At 41.3% G+C, this 24,255-nt stretch overlaps 1 protein-coding gene across 27 annotated transcripts in view; it reads right to left on the bottom strand.

Annotated features, from left to right (window-relative positions):
* Positions 1 to 24,255, bottom strand: part of CACNA1C (calcium voltage-gated channel subunit alpha1 C) — a 465,784-nt gene that overhangs the window by 142,481 nt on the left and 299,048 nt on the right. For 14 of the 27 annotated variants that reach the window (XM_048301198.1, XM_048301175.1, XM_048301189.1 and 11 more), the window contains exon 8: positions 5,300 to 5,403. In XM_048301198.1, coding sequence (XP_048157155.1) covers positions 5,300 to 5,403 — 104 coding nt within the window. Of the gene's footprint in view, positions 1 to 5,299; positions 5,404 to 5,779; positions 5,884 to 24,255 lie in introns of all 27 variants that reach the window. The other 13 variants (XM_048301178.1, XM_048301187.1, XM_048301188.1 and 10 more) reach the window with 1 other exon arrangement.

Here is a 24,255-nt window from a genome sequence, read left to right as displayed (position 1 = left end):
TAAATTATGGGTAGATAAAGGAATAGATTCTGCTAGAAATGTCACAGACATCTGATGACAGTTTTATGAAAGAGCGTTGTTAGGAATATAGACGTAAAACAGGGCATAAGAACAAGAATTTCCTGTTGCTTAGTTATGATCCTGGGTGCTTGGCTTTGCCTTCTTTTTGGCTGCAGTGTTGTTTCTTCTCCTCTTTCAGAGACACTTATACAGCAATAATTTTTTTCAAGAAATGCTGACCTCCCTTATTTAGAGACTCATGTGGTTCTAAACCAGGTTTTAACGCTTGTATTTTAAAAAGTAAGCTTAATGATTGTGAAAATTGCTGGACCAAGAGTACTTAAGCATTAAATCTTGTATCTGCTGAAGCAGATCACCACACAAGACACACAGAGCAGATAATACAGGCCACTCCTTCTAGAAAAGAGAGGTAAAGCCATTCTCCCCAGTGCATTACCCATTACTGCTGCTGAAGACTGTCAGCAACGAATGGATCTTAAAAAATGCTGCTCCACTTAATATCTGTCTTAGGTTTGCTCCTGCAAAAATAAATAGGAGACCTACCAATGATTTTGGTGGCCTAATATTAGGATAATGAAAATCCTAGCCAAAATGTTAATTTTGTGAGTGCCATGTTGCTGCTACCCAAGTAACTGAGATGGAGGTGGGCTTCTAACAGTGATGATGAGGTACTTTCCTCCTGTCTGGTCCAAAATCCGCTGAAAGACTTCCATGGACTTCACAGGTTTTGGATCAGGTTTTCAGTATTATGAGCTGTGCATGAAACCAGCACTGCAGCAGGATCAAAGCAGGATGATCCCTTAATTTCTAGCCAAAATATGTGACAAAGTATGCCAGTGTGATCTGCACCCCTGTCACGTTGCTGAGGGTTCAGCCTCTCCCATGGGAGTTTGATAATGAAGGTGGAAGTGAGGAAGTGAACCACTGGCTTCTCTGGCCTGAAGTTAGCTTACAGTTATCTCTGGGCCCAAACTCAGCTTCAAGGCATGAAAAAATGAAAAATGAAATTTTCTTATCCTGGGAGTGATATTTTACTATTTACAATGTAAAAGAAACAAACAACCCCAACAATAATAATAAAAGCCTTACAAAGAATGTTAGGAAAAAATCCATCAATGGTAGTTACATTTTCTGCTTCAGTAACACCTTCCCCCTGGGTCTGCTACAGTGATGTATCCAAATTAATGAATTAACTCTCAAAAAAATAATTGCTGAATGAATCTATGTATTATTAAGCCTGTTGAAATTCCAATATTTCAATTTTTGGCTTGTAAAGTGTTATTTTAGAACCTAAAACAAATGGGTCCAATTTCGAAATGGGCTGAACCTAGAGTTTTCTAGCCCAATGGAAAATACTGTGATTGCCTCGTGTAAACGACCTGCAACTCCATGTCTCTCTCCTTCGTACATCACACATACTCCACATCTCAGATGACTCTCCAAAGAAGACAACTCATTTAAATTGTCTCAATTTCTATGCTCAACTAACATTAAACCATTGAGAACAGGTGGCTCAGGAAATTGCTACTGCAATTCAAACCACCTCCCATGTGGCATGGTAGCCTGTACTCAGGCAAATGTAGTTCACAATCAAGAATTACTATCAGTGGTCGTTTTCCATCCCATGGGAAAGGAGCTGGTGGCCTCAGCCCAGGGAGTATTGCAGGTGCACACATTCCTGCTGCCTCCAGCACAGCTGGCAATAAATGGTCACTGTTTGCAGCTCCAGCAGGCCAAGGACCAAATAAGCTTTTGATGGAACTACCATCTTGAGTCTGGAGGTAGTCTTCTCAAAAAAGACTGCACTGTCATGGCAGGCCAAGGTCAGCAAAGGCTTGCAGAACTAGTAAGCAATCTGTCTCTTTTCAGTGAACCCAAAAGCATCAGTATAAGGGTGGGTGAATCTCATTGTTTTCACCAGAGTTCAGTTTGTTCCACTTTGCTTTACTTCTCCCAGAAAACTGTAGAAATGCCTGCCAATGGGAATACCAAGGAGCAGAGTATTCTGGAGAGATGTTCTCTCTGTGTGAGGTTAGAGTGGGTCAAGATCATAAACACCCAGCTCTGCATTATGTGCTGTTTCAGAAGAAAATTTCTCTTTCCCTTTCTGATGATGGAATTTAGGTTATTCTTGTTGATATGATTTCTCACATTTAGAGGCGAGATGGAAAGTGAGCAAAACAGCAGAATTCTAACAGTTCAAAACTCTTGCTTACTACTCAAAGTGGAGCACGAGGATGCAAATCTCATCCACCCTGAGAAGTACGCCAAGGAACAGGAAGGGTTGGAAGAGGGGACAGAAGACTAGGGAAAAATAGCTGAAAGGTGACAGAAACTGCTCAAGGAGGAGCTACAACCAGAGCCAGCCTCCTATTCACTCTGACCTATCCCTTGGCAGTAAAAGCATCAAAAGCAGCCGACTGTGTTTTGCAGGATCCTCTCAAAGCAGAAGCATCGTCTGTTCTCTTGCCCTCCATTTGCCTTAGGAAACTGCTTGTCTGGCCTGGGATTTGGATCAAAATATAGAGGAGATGTGACTCTCTGTACTTAGGTGTGCCTGTCTGAAGGTTGAACCTGCGCTGCCATTTTTTTTTCCCTCACTAATTAACTGAAACAGATAACGCAGATATGAACATCTCTGATCTCAAGTGACTTCTAATCACTGCTCAGAGCAATGATGTGGAATTGTTTTGCCTGGGCTTGGGGAGGTCTACTGTGTGATCTGCTGACTGGATATTCCTTTGGAGTACATGAATTTTGTACTGTGCTCAGCCAAGTCAGGAAGAGATTACAGCTCTACATATAAACACTCTGACATGTTATTTAGCCCAGTATGTGACTGGTAAATTCACCAGGAGCATGAATGGATGGCATACCTGAGGAAAAACAAATTACAAAAGAGCTCTTTCAGCGGAGCAGAATTCAGCATTTCATTTTGCAGGTGCAATCAAGGTGTCTTTGTGAGTACAATTAATTACACTTATGTATTCAGAAGTGATTAAAACCCCCCAAGCTAATCTGTCTTTTGCGAAGTCTACCTACACAACATGCCTGCTGAAGCTCCTGAAATAGATAAATGGGAAAAAAAAATCAGAGATGCCCAGAACGGATATTCAAAGATAACCAGGAATGCTGCTTTCTATCTAGAACAGACAGGTGGATCATCTGCATACATCAGACTAATAGCAATAGCAAGCCTCCAAGAGAAAAAGCTGAATCTGCAAAGTGAAGACACTTTGTAACTCAGCAGAATTTAGAACTGCTTTAGAAAGTTGATTGTTTAAGAACTGCTTATTTAGGCCAAAGAAAATTTGAAATATTTGTCCTATAATTTCTGTGTTTTTTCATGGATGCAAATTCTTAAGTTTTTTTTTTACTTTTCTCCAGTTGGGGAAATTTTTGCAGAAACAGTGCAGCTGTCATAACACTGTGAAGACAGCCAGAAGGGGTGACTCACAGCTTAAACAAGGTGAACTTCATCTTTGATTTCAGTTTCCTCTACAGACTGCTTCCATCTCCTACCACTAACTCTGGTGGTTTAGCTGCAGAATGGCAGGAGGTGGAAGATTTAGGCCCCAAAACACTTTCTTGAGTTGAAAAGGAAAGAGAGAGGAAATTCAATTGCTAATTATGCACGGGTACAAATCCAAGTGCAGGCAAATTGAATCAGCAGTGCTTCAGTACTGTGCACTCCTCGTGGCTGGGCTCACAGGCACTTTTGATCCAGTCAGATATCATATAACCTTTAACAGCAGTTCTGTATGGTCCTTGAGTGCACCTCTGATAGAACAGATCCCTTTCCCTGTCAGCTGGTCATCATCCCCCACTAGTGCTGACATCCTTACCTGCTGGGCAGAGCATCCACCTGGAGGAAGGAGGAGTGTGTGTTTCAAAATGGTACCAGAGCATCACTCTCCAGATATGCAAACACAGACTATTGCCTAACACTTCATTAGCGGGGATTTTTTCCACGCTCCCGTTACTGCATGGAAACCCTTCTCCTTTCAGCAGCTGTTGCAGTAGCTTGTCTCCTTCAATGGAGTAATGAAGATAGAAATATTACCTCCTGCAGACCTTCTATTACTTGTCTCTTTGCCAGATGGCCAAAGGAGAACCTTTTTTCCCAGTCCCACTACTGCCCCTCCTATCTTGTAGGCCCAAGTACCGAGGACATAATTTCTATGAGGCATCAAGTCCTCTCTCCTGCTCAGAGATCATTTTCCCTCTCTTTTGATCCAAAGTCAAGGGACTTCAGGGCTCCCTACCCAGGCAACAGGTACAGGCCCTAATCAAACTCATTTAGAGCTCATCAAAGGAGGCAGGATATTAGGAACAAAAAGAGGACACATAGAAGTCCTCATACCATATTTAGCTGTGTACATAGAATGGCTGTAGGCCTCCAGTCATGCCCAAATATGGAACTAGAAGCCTAATCCTAGAAGATTTTATTTTTTTAATCTTGCAAGGAATGTTTGCTGGCTTGATTCCTTTAATTATGTGGCTCCCCAGGGGCAGTAAAGTTTTTAACTGCTGGGGACAATATCCATTGTTTTTAATCAAAGCTACTAAAATGATGCTTTGCAGAGAGGGTTATACTGCAGAACTGAAATACAGCTAAATGTCTGCATGTCTTAAGAATGCTTAAACACTAAAAGGACTTCTCCTGCTTCTCTGTTCATCCTTGGAAAAGGTCAGAAGGAAATGATCTTTTCTCTTTGCATCATGCCAGGCTTGTAATCTGCACAACAGAGAAGATGGGCTTACTGAAGAAGAAACGTGCCCAAGACTCTCTCCAGGGAAAATAGTCTCCTGGTAGGCTGAGCTTTAGTTATACTAAACAATGTGAAAATTTCTCCTGTGAGAAGACATAATTTGGCAGGAATCTCATCCTACAGATGTGAAGGGATTTGTCTCATGCTCTCATTCTTCCTTCAGTCCTACTGACTTACAGAAATTCTACTATAATCCCCTTCTATGGCACACGGATTGCTTTGCCCACAGGAGAGCATAGAGCTGTCCTCTTCCCACAGAGTACAGGTAGAGGAATGTGTTACAGACAAAAAAAATGTCTCATATTCCTTTGATTTAGTCAAAACGCTCCTTCTGTGATACTAGGCATGCTGTATTTTGCTATGGCACAGCAATAGTCTAGGCCTCCCCTTAAGGTTCCTGAGATCAACCCACCACTGACCATTGTTTTGGAAACCAGAGAGTAGGAATAGAAATACAAATTTTAAAAAAATAAACAGTAATAAAACATTTTCCTGGTACTGCTTACCCGCTAAGTACACCGAGAACCAAGTTAAGTACAAAAAATGACCCTATGATGATTAGTGTAACAAAATAGATCCAGGGCCAGTCCCTTCCTATGGCATCATTGACCTGGAAGAGTGGAATGATAATTAGTGAGACAAGCTCAGATTCTGAGCACTGCAAGGCTCCAGCCAAAGAGATCCCAAGTCACCAGCAGTAAGATTCTTCAATAGCCAGTTTTCTGGAAATTTATGACAGGCTGACATAAATAATTTTGAAGGCCCTGAGGTTGGATTTCTCTGTCAGAGAATAACACCGCTTTTGTTACCTGTATTGTTATTTGCAATATTTGAACATTTTGTCAAAGTATTTCAGAGATGATGTGAAGCTTCCTTGGATTCAGATTTTTAATCCCTCTGAAAGTATCCTGGTGACAGGGAAGAACCCTTATTATGGAGTCTTGCCCTGTAGCATTGGAAAAAGGACACCAAAACTGTCAGCTTACCCGCTCAACACACCAAGAACCAGATTTAGAACGAAAAAGGATCCAAAGATGACCAGACTGACAAAATACACCCATGGTAACTCATAGCCCATAGCGTCCTGCATCTGGAAAGACGAAGGAAAGTTAGAAGACAGAGAGGGAAAGCAGAAATGATTAGGCAAAGGAACAGATGGAAAGGTTTGTAAACAGAGCCTGTGGTTGGTTTACACATAATCACACCAAGTGTTTCTGTGTGTCCTTTCTGATGTGACCATTCCTTTGATTGCTTTCTTCATCTACTTCCTCACAGTCAGTGCTTAATACAGCTTAAAACATAACCATGTGCCATACTGGCACTTCCTCGGATGCTCAAAATTGTGGACTTACTTTTTGGAATTTACTTACAGCACCACGAAAGGTCCGCCCCATGACTTCTAAAGGTCGCTGCACACACATATGACCCTCTCCTGGCAGGGAAAATATTGCTAGTTTTCGGTAGGCACTGCCACAGTGTATTGCCAGATCACAGTTCCTGCCCGTGTGTAGCACAGGTACCTCAGAGAGGAGCAGGTGGGAACTGGGGGCCAGCGCTGATCTTTCCCTGGCACCGCTCTGGGAATCTTCACCCTTTACCACAGTGAGGGCAGCAGCTTTGTTCTTTCTAGGAAGGGCTTTTCAAGGCCCACCACGTTCTGACCTAGTCCAGTGTTTGCTAAAGCTTCCTCACAAACTTCTCTTGACTTGAAGGATGATTCACTTAGCAAAACATGATTCCTACACAATGGAATGCTAAGAGAATCTGAGACTGTAAACTGAATGGCATGGATTTCACACTACTACAAGCATCTGCACATGAAGCAGGGAGACTCATTTTAGCACCAGAATCTGTATTATATGAGATTCAATTCTAGCACATAATAAGATCTTGTATATATTCTGAAAGCATCTAGTACATAAGTGCTGTTTTATCTGGAAGTCTCCTTCAAAGTTCAAAATTTTGGAAATACCTTAATAGAATCTCACGTTCATAATGGTATCAAAAATACCAGAGTCCCTTCTTTACTCTTCATAAACACTTATCTTGGGATCCAGACGTAGCATCATTAAAGAAACAGATGGTGGTTAACATTTTCAGGAGCACTAAATTGATTTATGAACATAAACTGCAGACTTTAAAGTACCTAAAGGCATAAAGCAATCTACATTCCTTTGTTTTCCACTGCTCTGAAAATTTTATGTTGTTTTCTCTTTCCAGGAAAATGCTCTTTCCTTTGCAACCTAAACATTTGTTGGAATCACAGAAGAAATATCCTTCCGTACATGGGCAGCAAGACACACCTCAGCGGAGGTGATCTCACTCAAGATTTGTAACAACTCAGGAAAGGAATTTCAGACCTTCAGTAAGGCAAGGCAGGAGAGTAACACTAATATAATCAGTTCTTTGTGGATGGAAGTCCATTATCCATTTTTCTTCCAAAGTAGAGTCTCTAAAGTTCTCGTCTGGCAATAGTCCACAGTCAATGGACCAATCCAGAACTCCATCTCAGGGCTCCTTCATCTGTGACTGAAGTAGACTCATTAAAAAATAAGCTCAAAATCTGCCTCTGTGAAAACAGTTCATCAGCTCCTTCCTCACAGGATAAATACATTTGGTGGGCAGAAGAGTACCTGAGCTCCTATCATTCCCTAAGCATAATAAACATCTTCCCTTTTTATGGTTTTGCGGAATTTTTCAGTTAGTTTATAAATCATACTAATTATTCTTTATGCTTGCAAGCCACATTTCATCCCATGTGACCAAAAAGTAGATACCCCTCCTGTCTCCTGCACATCAGGGTTTTAATGAGAACAAAACACCATCGAGTATAAAGATGGAAGCAAATATTCACCTGAGATCCCAGCTGGAAAATCAGGAAGGCAAAATGCAAATGCCCAAGTTGGAATTAAGTAAAGAAATGAGATTTAACACCCTCTCTCTCCTACAAAGAACACCAATATCTATATAAAGCAACCTGCACAAACAATGAGTATGGATGACTTTGAAAAACTGCCATAAGAATTTACCACTGTGGGCACAATGATGAATTGACATTCCTCTAACTATGATAGATGGTGATAAAAAAGCCTCAGCTGCATGGTATTTATCTATCATCAGTTTGGGATTTTTCTGTCAGCTGGGAAAGTCAGCTGGAAAAGTCCAACTTCTCAAAGCTGTGGTACAAGCGAATCCTAAAGAGCAAACGCCCAGGATGCCAGGTACAGAGGTCAAGTGCATGTCAGGAGAAGCACATGAAGGACTTTCTTCCCCAGCATGAAGAAATTTCCAGATGGCAAGAAGCTTCCAGCACGTCCTGGTAAAGTATATAAGTAGAAGATAGTGCACTCTGTTATTCCCAGTGCCTGCACAATTGCATAACAATTGTAGCAGCTGGCATCAGCACAAATCAGTCCTGTAAAACGGACCTGCGTTCTGCTGCAGCCGAGCATTGGGGACTTCTCAGACTGGAAATTTCAGAGGTCAGCTTTTCATCTCCTTTTTACTGCGCAGTTATATACGTAACAGAGAAGCTGAGGGGCAGAGGCAGAGAGAGCTGCTCAAGCACAGGGAAGCTGTCAGTATTTGGCAGACAGCTGAGTCCGTCTCTGTTGCTGGACTTCCCTGTGTTTGGTGCTATCCTGTCTTTTTTTCCTTAGTAGCAGGTGAGATTATTCCATACACTGTGGGACTGTCCCACAGGTGACAGGAATGTATGTTATATGATCTCATAACGTTAAATATTTGGCAAACTATGTTAAAACCTCCCTGCAATAAGGAAATGTTGCACTGTGAGCTTACTGCTTGCTCCTGAAAAACAACTGCAGGAGAAATGCAGAGAAATAGGTTGTTTGGTGAAAGTTGGGGGGAAAAAAAAGGAATAGACTTACTCAAAACAGTAACAGCAAAGCCAGGAGTGTCACCATTTACTGAGCAGAGAAAATGAAGTCTGCAAGATATATTTTGTACTGTTGCCCCCATTGAACTGGAAATAGCTCGGTACTAGGTTACCTCTCTAGAACGAACAACTCCTGATACACAGTTCAGTTTTCTGGTGCCTGAGTGCAACACTTCTCCCTGGGTGCTTACTACTAACCCTAGGAATCCCAACAGAAAAGGTGGATCATCTTCTAAATTCGTGGCTCTGGACAAAGACTATCACATCAACCAGTGTAGGTCTGAATTATAACTTTCAGTCCAGGTGATTGCAACCTGATGCCAACTTTAGCAAGCATGGAACAACTGTTACGTCAGCTGGAAGCACAGGATCAGCGGGAATCTGCAGATTGTCATTTATGGAAATAATTCTGCTTTCTGAGTCAAACTGCCTGACCTTTCACAGCTCACATCTCACCACTTACATGTCACTATTCTCAACAGTGAGGAAGTTGGTACATTTCAGAGCATTCATGCATCATCTCTCAGAGATCTTGAAGATAAGGATTCCTTCTCATTATTATTTCCTACATACCCTCTCTGGCACTGTGGGGACATCATTTGGCTCATTATGCTTCAGCTTTCCAATCTACAAAGTGGGATACTACCTTGCCTCACTGGGTACTGTCAAAGAAACCACTCAGTTTCATGACAAAAAGAGGTCATTTCAGCCTATATGAGGTCTGTTGGAAGAGCTCTTTCTTTGCCAAGCATCCTTAATTGCTATTGTGCCTGTAGCGTTTCAGCAAAGGCTTTTCTCTCAATGGTACCTGTAATCACCTAGAAATAACACCAGGATTTTTAATTCTGCACTCTGCTGATCACAATTACTATCAGCAGTTTCAGCAGGGGCCAAGGAATAAAAGTCTGTCTTTCTCAATCGACCTTTGTGCCTTTTTCTTCTGGTTCTTCAGAAGACACAGGTGAAGTCACATTGGTAAGGCCACAGGAGACATTCGTGCATTACTTGTTTAGTGATTTTGTTTCTTTCCCAGGGATAACAGTCTGGCACATTTGCAAGTGTCTCATTTCTTACACAGGCAGACAATGTTAGAGGCACATAACCTATTAACATAGTGGCTGAGCATCACCAAGCACAGGCTTTCGGTCACTGAGTGGGAGGGGTAGACACAATTCACTGAATTCTGCTGACTTTACAATTCACACACTCACACCCTGACACTTTGTGGCAAACGTCTTTCAAAAATAGCAGAGGGTTACAGGAAAAGTTTAATCCATCAGAAAAGGGCAGCTGTCACTGGAAAACAGCAAGCTGAAGGAAAAAACATGAAATCTGCCTTATTCAGTGCACAGTGCTGGAGAGCTGCAGCTCAGTGGAAAACAAGTTAGGGCACCTGGGCTGGGCTTCTGTTCCTTGAATAAATTGCTAATTGACTTCTAACAACTATAGAATGTTGTGATAACATTTTTTAAATGCAAGTGCTACAAGTATTCTACAATGAAGTGTATAACCTTTCACAGAGTAACGTTCATTGAGAGGAGCAGCATAGCCAATAAAATTAAAGGGCAGCAAATTCGGAAATTTTGCATAGAAGTGCTATTCTCTGCAGCCTGTCTGCAGAATTTACTGCCTCAGAAAACAACCTGGCCAAAAGTAATGGTTATGGCCAGTAGCAAGATCTCTAGCAGAAACCAAGCCCTTCCTGTAACAATCTGAAATTGGAGAATATTGGGAGCAGGAGACAGCAGAAAGAAGAGATAACAATTGTCACTAAATGTATCCTGCTCGAACATCTTTTTCAGGAGCAGTACTTAAGCGCCTTCATGACTTTTGGAATGTGTGGAAGTCATTTGCTCAGCTCAGCTCAAAGATGACGTGGTAGGCTACCAGCAGGCAGAGCTCAGGGGATACATAAAGTGCCATTGATGTGAGATTGGGATATTTATCATTGATCAAAGAGGTTTTGATTGAAACATAAATTTTCCTTTTCCACCTCCTCTTTCCTTCTCTTCCCATGAATATTTGGGTGAACAAATTTCATTCATATATAACGTCATGGAACTAAAACTTTAGACTCTGCCTTTTTTTTTTTTCTTTTAATAGGATGATGCCCTGTTTTGCACTGTGAGGGAAAAATAGTCTCTGCTGTACTTTCCAAATGGAATTTGGGTACAACACCAATTATAATAAACAAAGGATGGAGCTTTACCCTTCACAGCAATGGTTGAGTTGACAACATTAAAGAAAAAATATCCATATCATAGGCAGTAGGTAAACCCTACATCTCAGACAAGGGTCATGTGGCCTAGGAAGTAGAGTACTCCTACTCTTACACTATTTTCTTTGGCTTCCATTGTATCTTCATGATCATTAAAGCTTTTCTTTGCTTCTGAAACTTCACTAACTCAAATGATTTCCACTCATACAGTCAGGGAATAAAAAAGATGTCAGAAATCCATGTGATCCTTCAGAAATAACCAAGGTTCTGTGATTTTCCTACAAAGTGTCTGTATACATCTGTCCACTGAAGAAGCAAAACTTTGAAAGGTCTGCCTTCCCTCATGCTAGATGCATTGCCTCAGCAGAAACAGATGAAGAACAAAATATTCATCCCAAATGAGAAAAATTATATTGCTGCCAGCTCCTAAGAACATCCAACTAACAACTCTAACTGGTGACAGCAGGGTTTTTGAGGCTGCTCTGCAAACAAAAAAGAAATTTTGTTCAACAAAACAATACCTTCTGGTTAACTTCTCAACTGCAGACCTGCTTTGGACTTAAGAACCCTTGGCTCTGCAGTACTTTGAGTCTTTGCCTTGAAAGCTCTTGGTAGTTGTCAGAGGACTTGTGACGAGGAGGTTGGACTCCTGTCTTTCTCTCAACTTCTACTTAGAGATCTGAGACATCTGGGAATTGTCTCATTTGATCTTGCTCTTAACTTGTTGGTGGGTAATAGGAATGGGACTATTGAGACTGTGACACAAATAAATCAGCCTTTAAATATGCAGAAATTTAGTGCTGTTAGCTCTGGTAATGAATCCAATGTTTTTATCTGATCTCTTAACTGTGCTCTACTTATGTTACACTGGGGCTTTTAAATGTAATACTTGTGATAATTATATGAACTATGCAATTTTAAATGTATTGTAAACCTCACTGCTTTTAACAAGGAAATTGCTTATTATTATTCACCCTTTCTAACTTCTTCACAAAACTGTAAATGATTAAAAGAAGCCCCGGAAAGACATCAATGAGGTGACACACAATTAAGGTAGAGTGACTAGGGACACAGTACTAAAATTGACTTTCTCTGTATGATAGGCTCAATAAGCACTTTTTCCAACCGGTGGGGCAAACTATGAGAGTGTTTCTTGACACTGAACTGTGCCATAAATCAAATCCCTCCTGATGGGACAGAATTCTCTAAAAGTCCTTGCAAGGAGTTTCGAAGATAAACCAAGACTTTTCTTGGAGTTTCAATGCTGCTGGATAGTTGTTTATTAAGTCTTATCAGAGGAACAGAGCCACCAGCCTGACCCAGGTACAGCATAGAGCACAGAAAGCAGGAGAGGAGTCTCTAATTATCAAGATTTACACAGCCTTTTAAAGATCATTTAACCAATAGTTACTAAAAACGTGTATTGTTTTCACTTTCCTACCAATTATTCAGTAACACGGCCAGGAACTGCGGAATTCTCTATCCAGTCATTCCAAACTACTTTTACTGCAGAACATGGAGTAGTAGAAGAAGGAGAAGAAGGTTTAGAGAACAACAACAATCCTCCATTTTGATGTTTTTTACTCTTATCTATTTACTACAAAGAGAAGCCCAAAACCTCTAAATTTTTCACCCTGTGACAATCTTACATAGTAGTCTATCACCTAATTCCCACCACTGTATTTTCTAGTTGTTGTCTGATTGTTGGTAATTTTTTCCAAGGTTTGAAGCCAAAACAGTGCTGTTCAGGGGGGCAAGAACCCTTAAAAACAGGCAGAGAAATATTCTCAGCACTCTGGGTTCCTACATTTCTTTAGCACTGGAATCCTGCATATCCTGAATCTGCTGGTTTGTTTGGAGCCTGAATGGTGTGAAGCTGCTGCATGTCATGTCAATAAAGACATGAAAAAAAGAGTACTTTTACTTGATAAATTCCTGGTTGCTCTCCACATACGCTTCAAGTGAGTCTATACATGCAACATATATCCATCTGACTTCACCATTCAGAAAAGCAGCAAGGAAAGGATCATATTTCCTATTACCCAGCACATACCCTAAAAAGTGGATTTAGTGCATTATTACGCTAAGGATGCAGATTCCACCTTGCAGATCCTTCATTATTTAAAATCTAATTAGTTGTCTTTGCTTGGTTGGGTTTTAATCCAGCAATCATGTATGTGCATAATTTAAGGCAAATGAATAATTCCACTGAGGCCAATGGTCAATATCATTGTTGCCAGTGGAAATGAGCTGATATGCACAAGTGCTTTGCTTGAATAGGCTGGGGCACAGGACGGGGAGGAATGTATGATTAGGAGTTTATTTTCAGAAATTCCCTGGGAAAAAATTGAAGCTTAATGTACATAGTGACTAAAAAATTGACAAAAACATTTAAGCATTTCCATCTATAAATTCTAATGCGTCACAAAAAGTATTATCATCTTGTCAACCTGGAATAGTCTTTCAGATGTTCTGAGTCTTCAGGACAGCTGAAAAGGAGCAGGAATTTAAGGTCTCAGAGCTGACTCAAGGCAATAGGAGAGAGATGGTGGTAAAAAAATTACAAAACCTCCAAATTTTGTAAAAAGCAAAAATGTGAAAACTAAAATAAACTAGACTTACTTCTATTGACTTAGGAACAATGGCTTAAAATACAGGAAAGGCCCTCAGATGTCTTTGCTCTTTGGGTAGAATTCCTTGCTAAACATCAACACCCTAATAGTCTTAGAGGGACTCTAAGCCACAGCACTCCTTCAAACTGTTCCTAAACAGTCCACATTTTGCAGCTGGTGCTATCAGATGGGTGCAAAGAAGAGACCAGAGAGTTCAACCCAGCTTCAGTCTGAACAGATGACAGTCAAAGGAACAAGCAGCACTTGATCAGCTGGTCCTGTTTTGACAATCACACTTCTTTTATTTTGAAGTACTGAAGGAAAAAGGAAATTTTAAGCTGAGTTGTTTTCTACAAGCTCTTATTGTAAAGGCTCTACTTACTGTGTTACCTCGATGGAATTTTACAAATTCTCTATGTTCCTTCTCTAGGCACATATAAACATTTATAATGTTTTTTCAATGGCTTCATGAGAAAGGCAAGGCAGAGCTGGGTGTAGACAAAGGCACAGGGATCATGAACCGGGGCAGAGAATGCTCCAGACACAGGTTATTCTGCTATACAGTCACTGTAGGATAAAAATGAATAATGTAGGCAAGATTCATCATATGTGGGCAGTAGGAAAAATAAGAGGACTCCTATGTGCAGCTTGGTTCCCCAATCGTTCTGTATACTCTTTGGTGATGGAAAGAGCAAATTAAAATTCCACTCTGAGGCAGAAACATTGGCAATTTGTACAGAACTCTCTGCAGGAGCTAAATGGAGCCATTAACCGAGAAAGGACTGCCTTGATGAGGACAACAGAAACATCAAGATTAATTTGCAACAGAGAACCCTTGAGAAAGAATCAAAGAAACTGCAGCAATGGAGGATGATTCCAGAAGACAGAAGGGGAAGGTGGCAGACAGATCTGAGAACATGGAGTCTGCAGAGGTTGCTTCTTCACCCTTCCTGACAAAGACTGAAGATCTTCAAAGATCAAAGATGTTGCATCTGCTATAAATGTCCTCAAGTACACACTTTTATTTTGAAGTAAATATCTGCCCTGATATTTACTGCCCTGATACAGGTGAACCATAATTCATGGTTTATTAATTAAAAGCTTTCAGTGAGCTATAGTTCACTGCTATCCTGCCTGACATTCCTGACAAGAGGGTGAAGTCCCCAGAAGTGACCAAGCTTCCCCACACAGAGCTGTACAGAAGACAAATGGAAGCAGTGCTGGGGCTCAAGCTCCAGAGCCATGAGAGAACACACTCCTGCAGGAGATACACCTTTACTGGCTTGAGCTTCTCAGGGAGACTGTGCAAAGGCAGGAGTCCTGCAGGAGAGTCCTACCAGGTTGCTGCTGCCTGCTCAAGAGCAAGGCTAGAGCTGAGATCAGCTCTGCCTTAGAACCAGGTCATCTGCTTGGTGGCAAAGTGAAAACAAGAAAAATACCTCATATGAGCTTCTCTAAAGTTACACAGGAATGTCATTTTGCTGTTACATGGAGCAAGCTGTACTTGCTTTAGTTGCACGCAGTTTGAGGGAAGTGCATTGCTACCACTAGAATTTGCCACATTTATTTTTCATAGCAGTACTGAGTCACATTTTCATCACTCATTTAATACAGGCCCCACCTTTCCAAGGATGTGCACATTCTATCAGCTGGGAAAGACTGTATAAAGTCAGAGAAACATAGAAAATACCAAACTTTCAGCTATCTAGTCCCAGATGACTGATACTGACTGTATGTTGTCACTGAGTCCTTCCACTGTGTTTTTTAGCTCTTAGTATATAACCACTGAACTCCACAACATTATTTCAGTCGTTAGTAAAGTTCCACATTCATATTTCATCTGTTTTTGGCTTGGGTGCACATTGTTTTCTACAGTCTGATGTTCTTTACCAGACTGAGCTATTATGGAAAATACAAGGTCTCTGTCTGAGGGTAAGGAAGAGAATTACAGCTTGCATTCAAATACCAGCAGGTCAAAATGTCTGTGGCACACACTGGTTGAGCTGAACTGTTTTCCACTGCAGGTTATTTCTGTTGAAAATGCTTCCTGATCCCATACTTCTGCAGCACAGCAGTTTGTGATTGTTAGAGAGCTGGGGAATCGTAGAACCATTAAGGCTGGAAAAGGCCTCTAAAGATCAAGTCCAAGCACCAACCTGGCATCAACACCCTGTTCACCACTACAGGGGAAATACCGAACGTGTTTACCAGTGTCCTAGTTCAACCTATGACTTCAAATGGCCTTCACACGAGTTTACTGTACAACTTCAACAGATGGAAAAGGCCATTTAACTTCACACTCTTCAAAATAGAGGAAAAAAATGTTGGGCTCTCCTTTCAGTTAAAAAAAAACCCAGCAGTGTTTTCACAAAGTTGCCACTTTTATTAGTGTTAGTAGTGTTCCAAAGGGACACACATTATCATGGCAAATCAGCTATCTGAAGAGTGGATTTGCTGACAAAATCTCAGCATATTAAATTTGGTTAGTACAACTACCCCTGGGAACTTTCTCTAGTCAGCTAGGGGAGGGGAAACAAAAATAATCAGGAAGCCACCATTTACACATCCTCCCATCCCACCTGTAATTTTGTGGTTTCTTGAGGAACTTCTCTGTTTTTCTGTGAAAACTGGAGGGTGCTACATATCTGTGCTACATATATCTGTTTGGCAATACAGGGATTCTGAACTCCCGCTAAAAACATCAGTTATACAGCAAGGGATGCTTACATCAAAGAAAAATTCTGAGCTCCAATAAAACTCTTGCTTTGCCACCTCACATGCTTTCTCCAGGCTTAAAATGTAGAAGAGAAAAAAAAAAAAAATTGAATGCATTTCAATCCAGTTTAACGTGGAACATGTTAACCAAAAGTGAAATATTGAAATTCAATTACCACCAAGTGATAAAGCAACTCACACTCTAGAGTGTGCTGAAACTGCTGCACTTTGAGGATGTAAAAAATTCCCTCTAAGCTGTTCCCTCAGAAGTTAGTTGTTTTTTTTCAGTGGTGGCTCAGGTCAGTCTGTCTGCTCTGAAGCTGTCTGGGTCATACAGATCAGAGGGGAAAGAACAGGCTGTGCACTGACCCAGGCAAGCTCTTAAGGACACGAGGCCCAGACTGAGCAGGTCTTCAGGACTTTCCACAAACACATCCTGCAGTCTGCTGTGCCAAGCCCTTGCTCTTGATCCGTTCTGCTTGTTGTTGATATAGATGGCTGACAGACCCTCTTCCTTACTTCTTCGGTACTCAACAGCTGACACCAACAGCGACATTACTTTGGCCCGCACGGTTCTCTGCTATTCTTGGTTCCTGAACAGTAGATCTCCTTAGAGGAGGTTCATGCCATCAATCCACCTGCTGCATTCTGCCAAAGCCAGGGACCAGTCGAGGGACTATGAAGACTCTCCATTCTCTCATGTGACTGATTACACTGGTGCTTGTTGAGTGAATTTGTAATTTACAGAAATGCCATGAAGTGACCTCCAAAAATTGTTTGAACTTGTGTGACTTAGTCAGGATTTGAATTCAGAGCTCCAGAGGTAAAAGTCACAGAGCTTTATGTGAGATGCCTGATTCCCACATAAGTGTGTACAACTTTTTTTTTTCCCCCTTTAAAAAGAAAAGGTTGGGCTTTGAAAAAGTAGTGCAAGAGCCCAAAGGCTGTTTAGCCACAGTTCTTTCATTACAGCCGCTGCAGCAGCTCCATCTCTTACTGCTACTCAGTTACCTAAAAACCTTTTCGTCCTTTAAAGTCTTTGGAAATTCGCTCCAAAAGAATAAAGTCCTCAATTCAAGTATAAAAATATCCCTTACAATGGTGGGTTACCAAACCTAAAAATTTCATTTCATCTTAGAGTTCGGGGCTATCCCTTCCTGTCTCTGTTTATTTTGTATTTACATTTGCATGGCTGATTATCCAGAAAGGATTTCCTGCCTGTATTACTGTATTGCTGTTTTATAAATGCTTCCATTTATCTCAGTGTGGCAAATTCTTCCACAGCTACATCAGAACAGTACTGATTGCTGCATGCACAGGAATATCCAGCACACACTATTCATTGATTTCTGTAGTCCACTAAGTCCTTAAAAATAAAGATTAAGAAAAACAGCACTGTAAGATGTAGATAATCACTACCTTCTTTAATAAGTGAAGGCAAGACTGTCAACTATTTTTTTGCACTTGATCAGTATAACCCAAGTTCCTCCATATCCAGTTCCCAATCTAGGAATCCTAGGAAAATTCTACATTTTAGATAATTCATCCAGTTTCCAGTTGTGGAATCACATCCAAAATTCTCAAATAAAATGTACAGTATCTAGAACTCCTAGCACACAGATAATAAACCTTCATCTGATAGGCACTCAGAGATATTGTAAAAGCACTAGAGGTTTGCTGGAGAAATTACTATCAAAGAGCCTGAATGAGGTGCAACTGTGTTCTTGACAGACAAGACTGCCCCTTCTCCTTCTCTTAGGGGTCTTGCAAGCAACACCACGTAGGCAAGATGAGCACAACGTCCTGCCTGATTTGTTCTAGATGTGCTTTAAGAGTCAATAGAGTCTGTGGTAAATATTCATAGAATAGTTTGGGTTTGAAAAGGCCTTTAAAGGCCATCTAGTCCAACCCCCTGCAACGAGGAGGGACACCTTCCACGAGATCAGGTTGCTCAGAGCCCTGTCCAACATGACCTTGAATGTTTCTGGGGATGGGGCATCCAGCACCTGTCTGGGCAACCTGTGCCAGTGTTTCCCCACCCTCATTACAAACATTTTGTCCTTATATCTGATCTAAATCTTCCCACTCTCAGTTTTAATTCATTACCCCTTGTCCCACCACTACATGCCCTTGTAAAGAATGCCTCTCCAGCTCCTTTGTAGGCCTCCTTTGGGTATTGGGAGGTCTCCCTGGAGCCTTCTGTTCTCCAGCTAAACAACCTCAACTCTCTTAGCCTTTCACAGAATCACAGCATTTCCTCATAGAAGAGGTCCTCCATCCCTCTGATCATCTTCATGGCCCTTCTCTGCACTCACTCCAACAACTCCATGTCCTACCAGAGCTGGATGCAGCACTCAGGCAGGGTCTCACCAGAGCCCAGCAGAGGGGCAGAATCCCCTCCTTCCCCTGCAGCCCACAGTGCTTTGGATGGAGCCCAGGACATGGTTGGCTCTCTGGGCTGCAAACTCACATTGCCAGGTCCAGCCTCTCATCCACCAAAACCCACAAGTCCTTCCCTGTAGGAAGACTGATTCCTCTGATTGACTTCTAAACCCTTCATTTTCTACTTCTGGTCTTCTTGTATCTTTCAGAAGATGAGCCCAATATTGGTTTTAGGTCCCCAGTTTGGGTGCAGTTCAGAGGATTGGAATCACAAGGAGACAGCTGTAGATTGGGCCATGGGGGCAGATAAACTACACTTATGATGGCATGACCACTCATCATACTGAGCCCTCAAATCCTGCCCAGGCAGAAATCCCTCTGAAATCAATGGATAAAGCCAATTTTAATGGACCAATTCTCTTTGCAGGCAGGAAGGACTTAAAATTCACAGTAAGACTGGTGAAGGTTTAGTTTTAACACCCTTTGTCTTAAAAGCAAGATGTTGAAACAAGTTAAACTCCAAATAAACATTAATTTAATAAATAGTTCTAGAGACATAACTTGTGTCCTGACCTTGGGCATATTTTTTGTCTTTTCCTTTCCCACAATCTAGATAATGAACCTGTCTATTAGTTGTGAATTTGTCTAGTAGATATGAATCCACAGCTAACAAATCTGATGATTATTTTTTCAGAAGCCACCAATCATCATTTCTTGACAAAACTGGTGGTAGGGCTCAAGCAGTGCACCCACAAACAGAGGCACTCAAAATCCTAAATCATGTATAAACATCCCAGTAGTTTAGCTCTTAATTTTATAGCTCTGGGACAAAAGATTAAAGATAAGAAAGGTCTCTGTGGTGATTAGACAGCAGCAATTAGGATACAGTCTAAAGAAGAACAAAAGAAGGAAGAAAAGTGAAAGGGCAACAGAAAGACAGGGCTATGAAAAAGGTCCTTCCCACACAGGAGCACTGGGCAGAGGGTCTCTATTAACACCTCCCATAACCAACCCAAAAAAGCTTATTTTTAATGGAGAGTTTCTTTTCATATAGAGGAAGAGGGCTGAGCAGTCCAAAGTTGAGTTCTGAAGGGCTCATAAAAACTTTGTTTCACATAACAAGTGTACTGAACACACGTTCAGCAGCAGGTTTTTGTGGCAGGTGCCAACAAGTAAGTCACTGCTGTTACTCATTGGTAAGTCAGCACTACAGCAACCATCACAGCTGCATGTGCAGTTGTCAACGAGGAAAAGGAAAACAGACTGAGGTCAGCATTTATGCAAATTAAATGTGGAAACTGCTTTTTCGGTGCATTAATGCTGTGGCCCTTCAGTGCTCTGAACTATAGGCCCTCTCCCCTTACCCACCACTGCTACAGCAGATGGAGATGAAATAACCTCTGCAATCACAGTGATGGGTTGCTCACAGTTGCGTGCTTATTCTTTGTAAATTTTTCACATTCATGCAAACCCCTGCCAAAAAGATGATTAAAAAACCTCAACCCCACAACAATAAAAGCCCAGCATTTTCTTGGAGGGGGCGGAGGTGGATGGGGAATAAACAACATGGAAACATGTAGACAGATATATTCTTAGAATCAGATCATTCTCTTTTGTGGAAAGCCTTTCTAATTCAAGCTTAAGTGCTGCAAGAATAAAGGGTTAGAAGGAAAAACACAGCTGGCGAAAATTGGGGGTTGTAGCTCTGCGTTTAATGTCTTCCACTTTGTGGCAATATCTCTGAATTTCTCACGTCTTCCTCATTGGCTGCAACAGGCTGGAGGAGGGGGGTGAGAAAAGCTCACAGGATCTGTCAATGCTGTCAGCAAAGTAAATTACATCTGTTGTTCAATTTGTTCCATTTTGACTTCATGATGGGAACTGTAAGGGTGACTGTAAGCCCGTGTTTCAAGCTGATTAAGCGACTCTTGAAAGCATGATCACAAAGACTGAGAGCTGGAGGGAAGTTCCAGGACAGCCTGTTTAACCCACTGCATCTACATATGTTTCTCTCTGGTGTCCCTGGGGATGTGATGCTCCTGAAGGTTTGCACTGACTCAATCTCACTGCGTTGTGTCTCTCACTACACTGGGGTGGCTCTACTGCTCTGTTTTAGACTATTAACTCATTTTCTTGCCTAGGGGCTGGGGAAGACTAACAAGCATTTTTTACATCTGAGGGAGTCAACTTATTACATGCCAGTTTGGGCATCTCTTCCAGGGACAGGTGAGTGCCCTGGATCTCACCCAGACTTGGCTTTAGTCCATCTATAATAATACCACACTCTTTAGCTTACACTTAGAACCCTGAGGTAAATTGTTCCTGGAGGCACTGCGTGTTATTTTCAGAGGCTCAACCAAGTATTCTGAAGTGTTGTCCAAATGAGATGGGTCAAAGCCAAGACTCCAAAACTGATGGCAGGCTCAAGGTTGCTCATTATTAATAATCTTCAAGCAGATCAAGCAGAGTCACTCAATCCTAGAATTCAAGCTGTAAGGGGCAAGCAGAACAACTCAGGACCAGGTTCTCCACTACCCAGTGTGAACAGCCCAATACAACCTGTGGTTGTGTTTAGCAATTTCTCTGTGCTTTGTTCTCATTTATATGTACAATTGCTTGGACGCAGGGCAGTGGAGAGACCAGGCATGTAAAACTCAGGCTGCAGTGGATAGATTTGCATGCAGTGTCACAGGTCTCCAGCTGCAGAGAGCACATTTCACACAAAGATGAAAACCTTTCTAGAGACAGGGTGCTGGCCAAATTGTATTTAACTCAGAAACAAAGCTTCCCCTGAAGGACAGTAACAAACTGATTAAAAATAATTAAAACGAAGATCCATTAGGGAAGGTTGAAAGAACTGAATCTCCTCCAATTAGAAAAAGATTAAGTGAAGACAACAAAGGCCTACAAATATTTAAACACTGTGTTATAAACTGCACAGAGATTAATTTTCCTCCTTAGTCAACAAGACAATACAAAATAATGGACTGCAGCAGAGACCGATTACAAAATACCAAATGATTCAATTTGCAACATTTGGATTTTCATCTGCTGCTGGAAGTTTCCAAGAAGGATGAGTCTTCAGAAATGGGCCTTGGTGCCTGCACCAAGTGAGCTGCTAATGCTGGCCGATGATACTTTAAGGAGAGTTTTGAGAATAATATCCTCAAATTATTCGACAAGGCTTAGGAAAAGTTAAAATGTGATCTATCATGAGAGGTGTCTGTCTACTCAATGGTTCTGTGGACTGGCTGCCCATGAGGCAAAGGCACCTGGCATGGGACCAAAAAAGCTTGTAAGACTGAGGCAGTACCTGAGGAGCTTGTAAGACTGAGGCAGCACACTTAACGCTCCCTTCAACAAAGATCAATTGTTCAGCGAAGAGTCAACAAGGCTGTTTTGCACAGATTTTCATCCTGTCCAATACAGTTATTTCACATCAAAAATTTGGCTCCTTTAAAGTAATTACCCTACTTTCCATGATAGCAGTGTCAAACTGTTTTCCCTAACATTTTTCTTTCTCATTTCAAAAGAAGCCAATCTACTCAAAGTCTTTATCTCCTAAGAGAGAGAGAGGGGAGATTGGAAAGTGTATTGATCTTAATGATGCCAAGTCCTCCTAGGGAATAGAAGTTTATTGCTTTCCTGTCTCTGATTATCTTTTTGTGAGGATGTGGATCACAGGCTGGGAAATAGTATTCCATGAGAGAGGAGACAGGCTTCACACAGGTGAAAAGCCTGCACCAGGAAGCATGAAGAAGGAAGCAGGAAACTGAAGTTAAAATTTGAAGAGCTCTTAAGTGGATTAGGAGTCCAGGGCTTGTGGGAGGTCACACAGCTTTCTGACTTTTAATCATGCAGCTTCAACCTTGCAAACTGTGGCACAGGACAGACATTGGCTTCATGAAATGACTACTATATTTTTCAGGGCAACATGCTGAAATGTGCTAAGCTTCCTCCATTCCCACTGAGAGGAATGCAGAGATCTAGGTATCTTTCGAAAGTCGGGTTGTTGATTTTTTTTTTTTTTTTTTTAGAAAATAAGAAGATATATTTGAGAAACACTTACAGAAAAGTTCAAAGCAAGGGAATTGCTCCATTGTCTCGACACTTCCAGCCAAGTAATTCAGCCCAGAGCTTCATCTGTTGTTCTGCTGAGTTTTAGGTCAGGCACATATTTTCAGATTTAAGAAGAGAGCAAAGAAAACCCTCTGCATCCACATGTATGTCCTTGGAAGACTAATCTCAACAGATACCAAGGCCCTGATCAGGCATCTGTAAGTTCTCATGTTGTACTATGACTGCATGTGGGAAATCTCAGCATGGTCAAGCATGGTCAAGATTTTGCAAAATACGAAGTGAGATCCTGACCTTTTGAAATTAATGAGAATTTTGCCATTGACCCCAGCAGGACCCCAGATTGAAACCTTGTTATCTACCCTGAATTGCAGAGGAGTTAAGAACTTGGTAGTCTGCTTGAACTCTGAATGCTCAGCACTTTTAAATATTAGCCCATTATCTTACATTGTTAAGTTTAATGAATGACCTCTGAAAATCATCACCTAAAATTTTTGTCTGCAAAACTGTCCAATTTGCTGACAAAATTTTCCTACACTGTTTTTTAATCTGTACTTTTAGTGTAAAATGGACAACAAACACTATATTTCTAATTTAAATAACTGTGTGGATTTACTTCCTTATAAAGCAAATTTTAAGTTCAGTGACCTCACTGTGGTTCCAGGAGGTCTTTCAGAGCTGAGAAGAGAATAGCCTCCTATCTCTGCACCCTGTGGAGATGCACCTCCCAATGGGTTGTCTATGACAAGCCCTCTCTTCCTCAGCCAAAAAGGCAAAGACCAGGGAATTAAGTTATGAATGAGTCAGACTGCACTAAGGAAACAGTGGCTAACAGTAAATTTAAGGTAGATATTTGTATCCCACCTCACTTAGTAAAATTCTTCCTTTGGCAACTGAAACGTTGCATCTTTTCTATTCTTTACTCTCCAGAGTACTCTTCCTTTTGATCTGGCTAACCTAAGCTGGAATGCCCTTGCCATGGACTCTAAATCTTACTGTATAAACCACGATAGATATGGCTGGAAATGACAAAATCGCAGTGTGAGTGTTTAGAGACCGTTTCTACATACAAATATTAAAGCAACAGTGCTTCTCCTAGGGGTGCCCTGTAGTAGGTGCCCAAGCAACCCCTGTCCCCAGCACAGCACAGACCCCTCTGCAGGAGGAAACACCTCAGATACCTCCTTACCATATGGCAAACACTGATCAGAGCTGAACTCTGACTGCTTTGTCAGTATAGCACAGAGAGGAAAAAGTCATATGGGACAATAATATTTTAGGATTGTTTCCAGCAGCTTAACCAAGAATGTCTGCCAGCTCAGGTGTTCAGGTATTTAATCAAACTTTGTATTTCATGGTCTTTAAACATAGGTGATAGGTTTTTTTCTTTATGAAATAAATTTCCTCCTCCTCAATTACTGACACTTTTTTCTGCAGTGATAACTCTTATCTTTTGTAGTCTTGTCTAGGAATAACTGGGAACTGATGATAACAAATATTTCTGCTCTTTCCAAAGCAAGCATTCTAACAATGCCATAATCTAAAAGGCTCACGATATGC

Source organism: Corvus hawaiiensis, chromosome 4 (genome assembly GCF_020740725.1).
Source record: "Corvus hawaiiensis isolate bCorHaw1 chromosome 4, bCorHaw1.pri.cur, whole genome shotgun sequence".
Classification (NCBI taxonomy): domain Eukaryota; kingdom Metazoa; phylum Chordata; class Aves; order Passeriformes; family Corvidae; genus Corvus; species Corvus hawaiiensis.
This window is presented reverse-complemented; position numbering and strand designations above follow the sequence as displayed.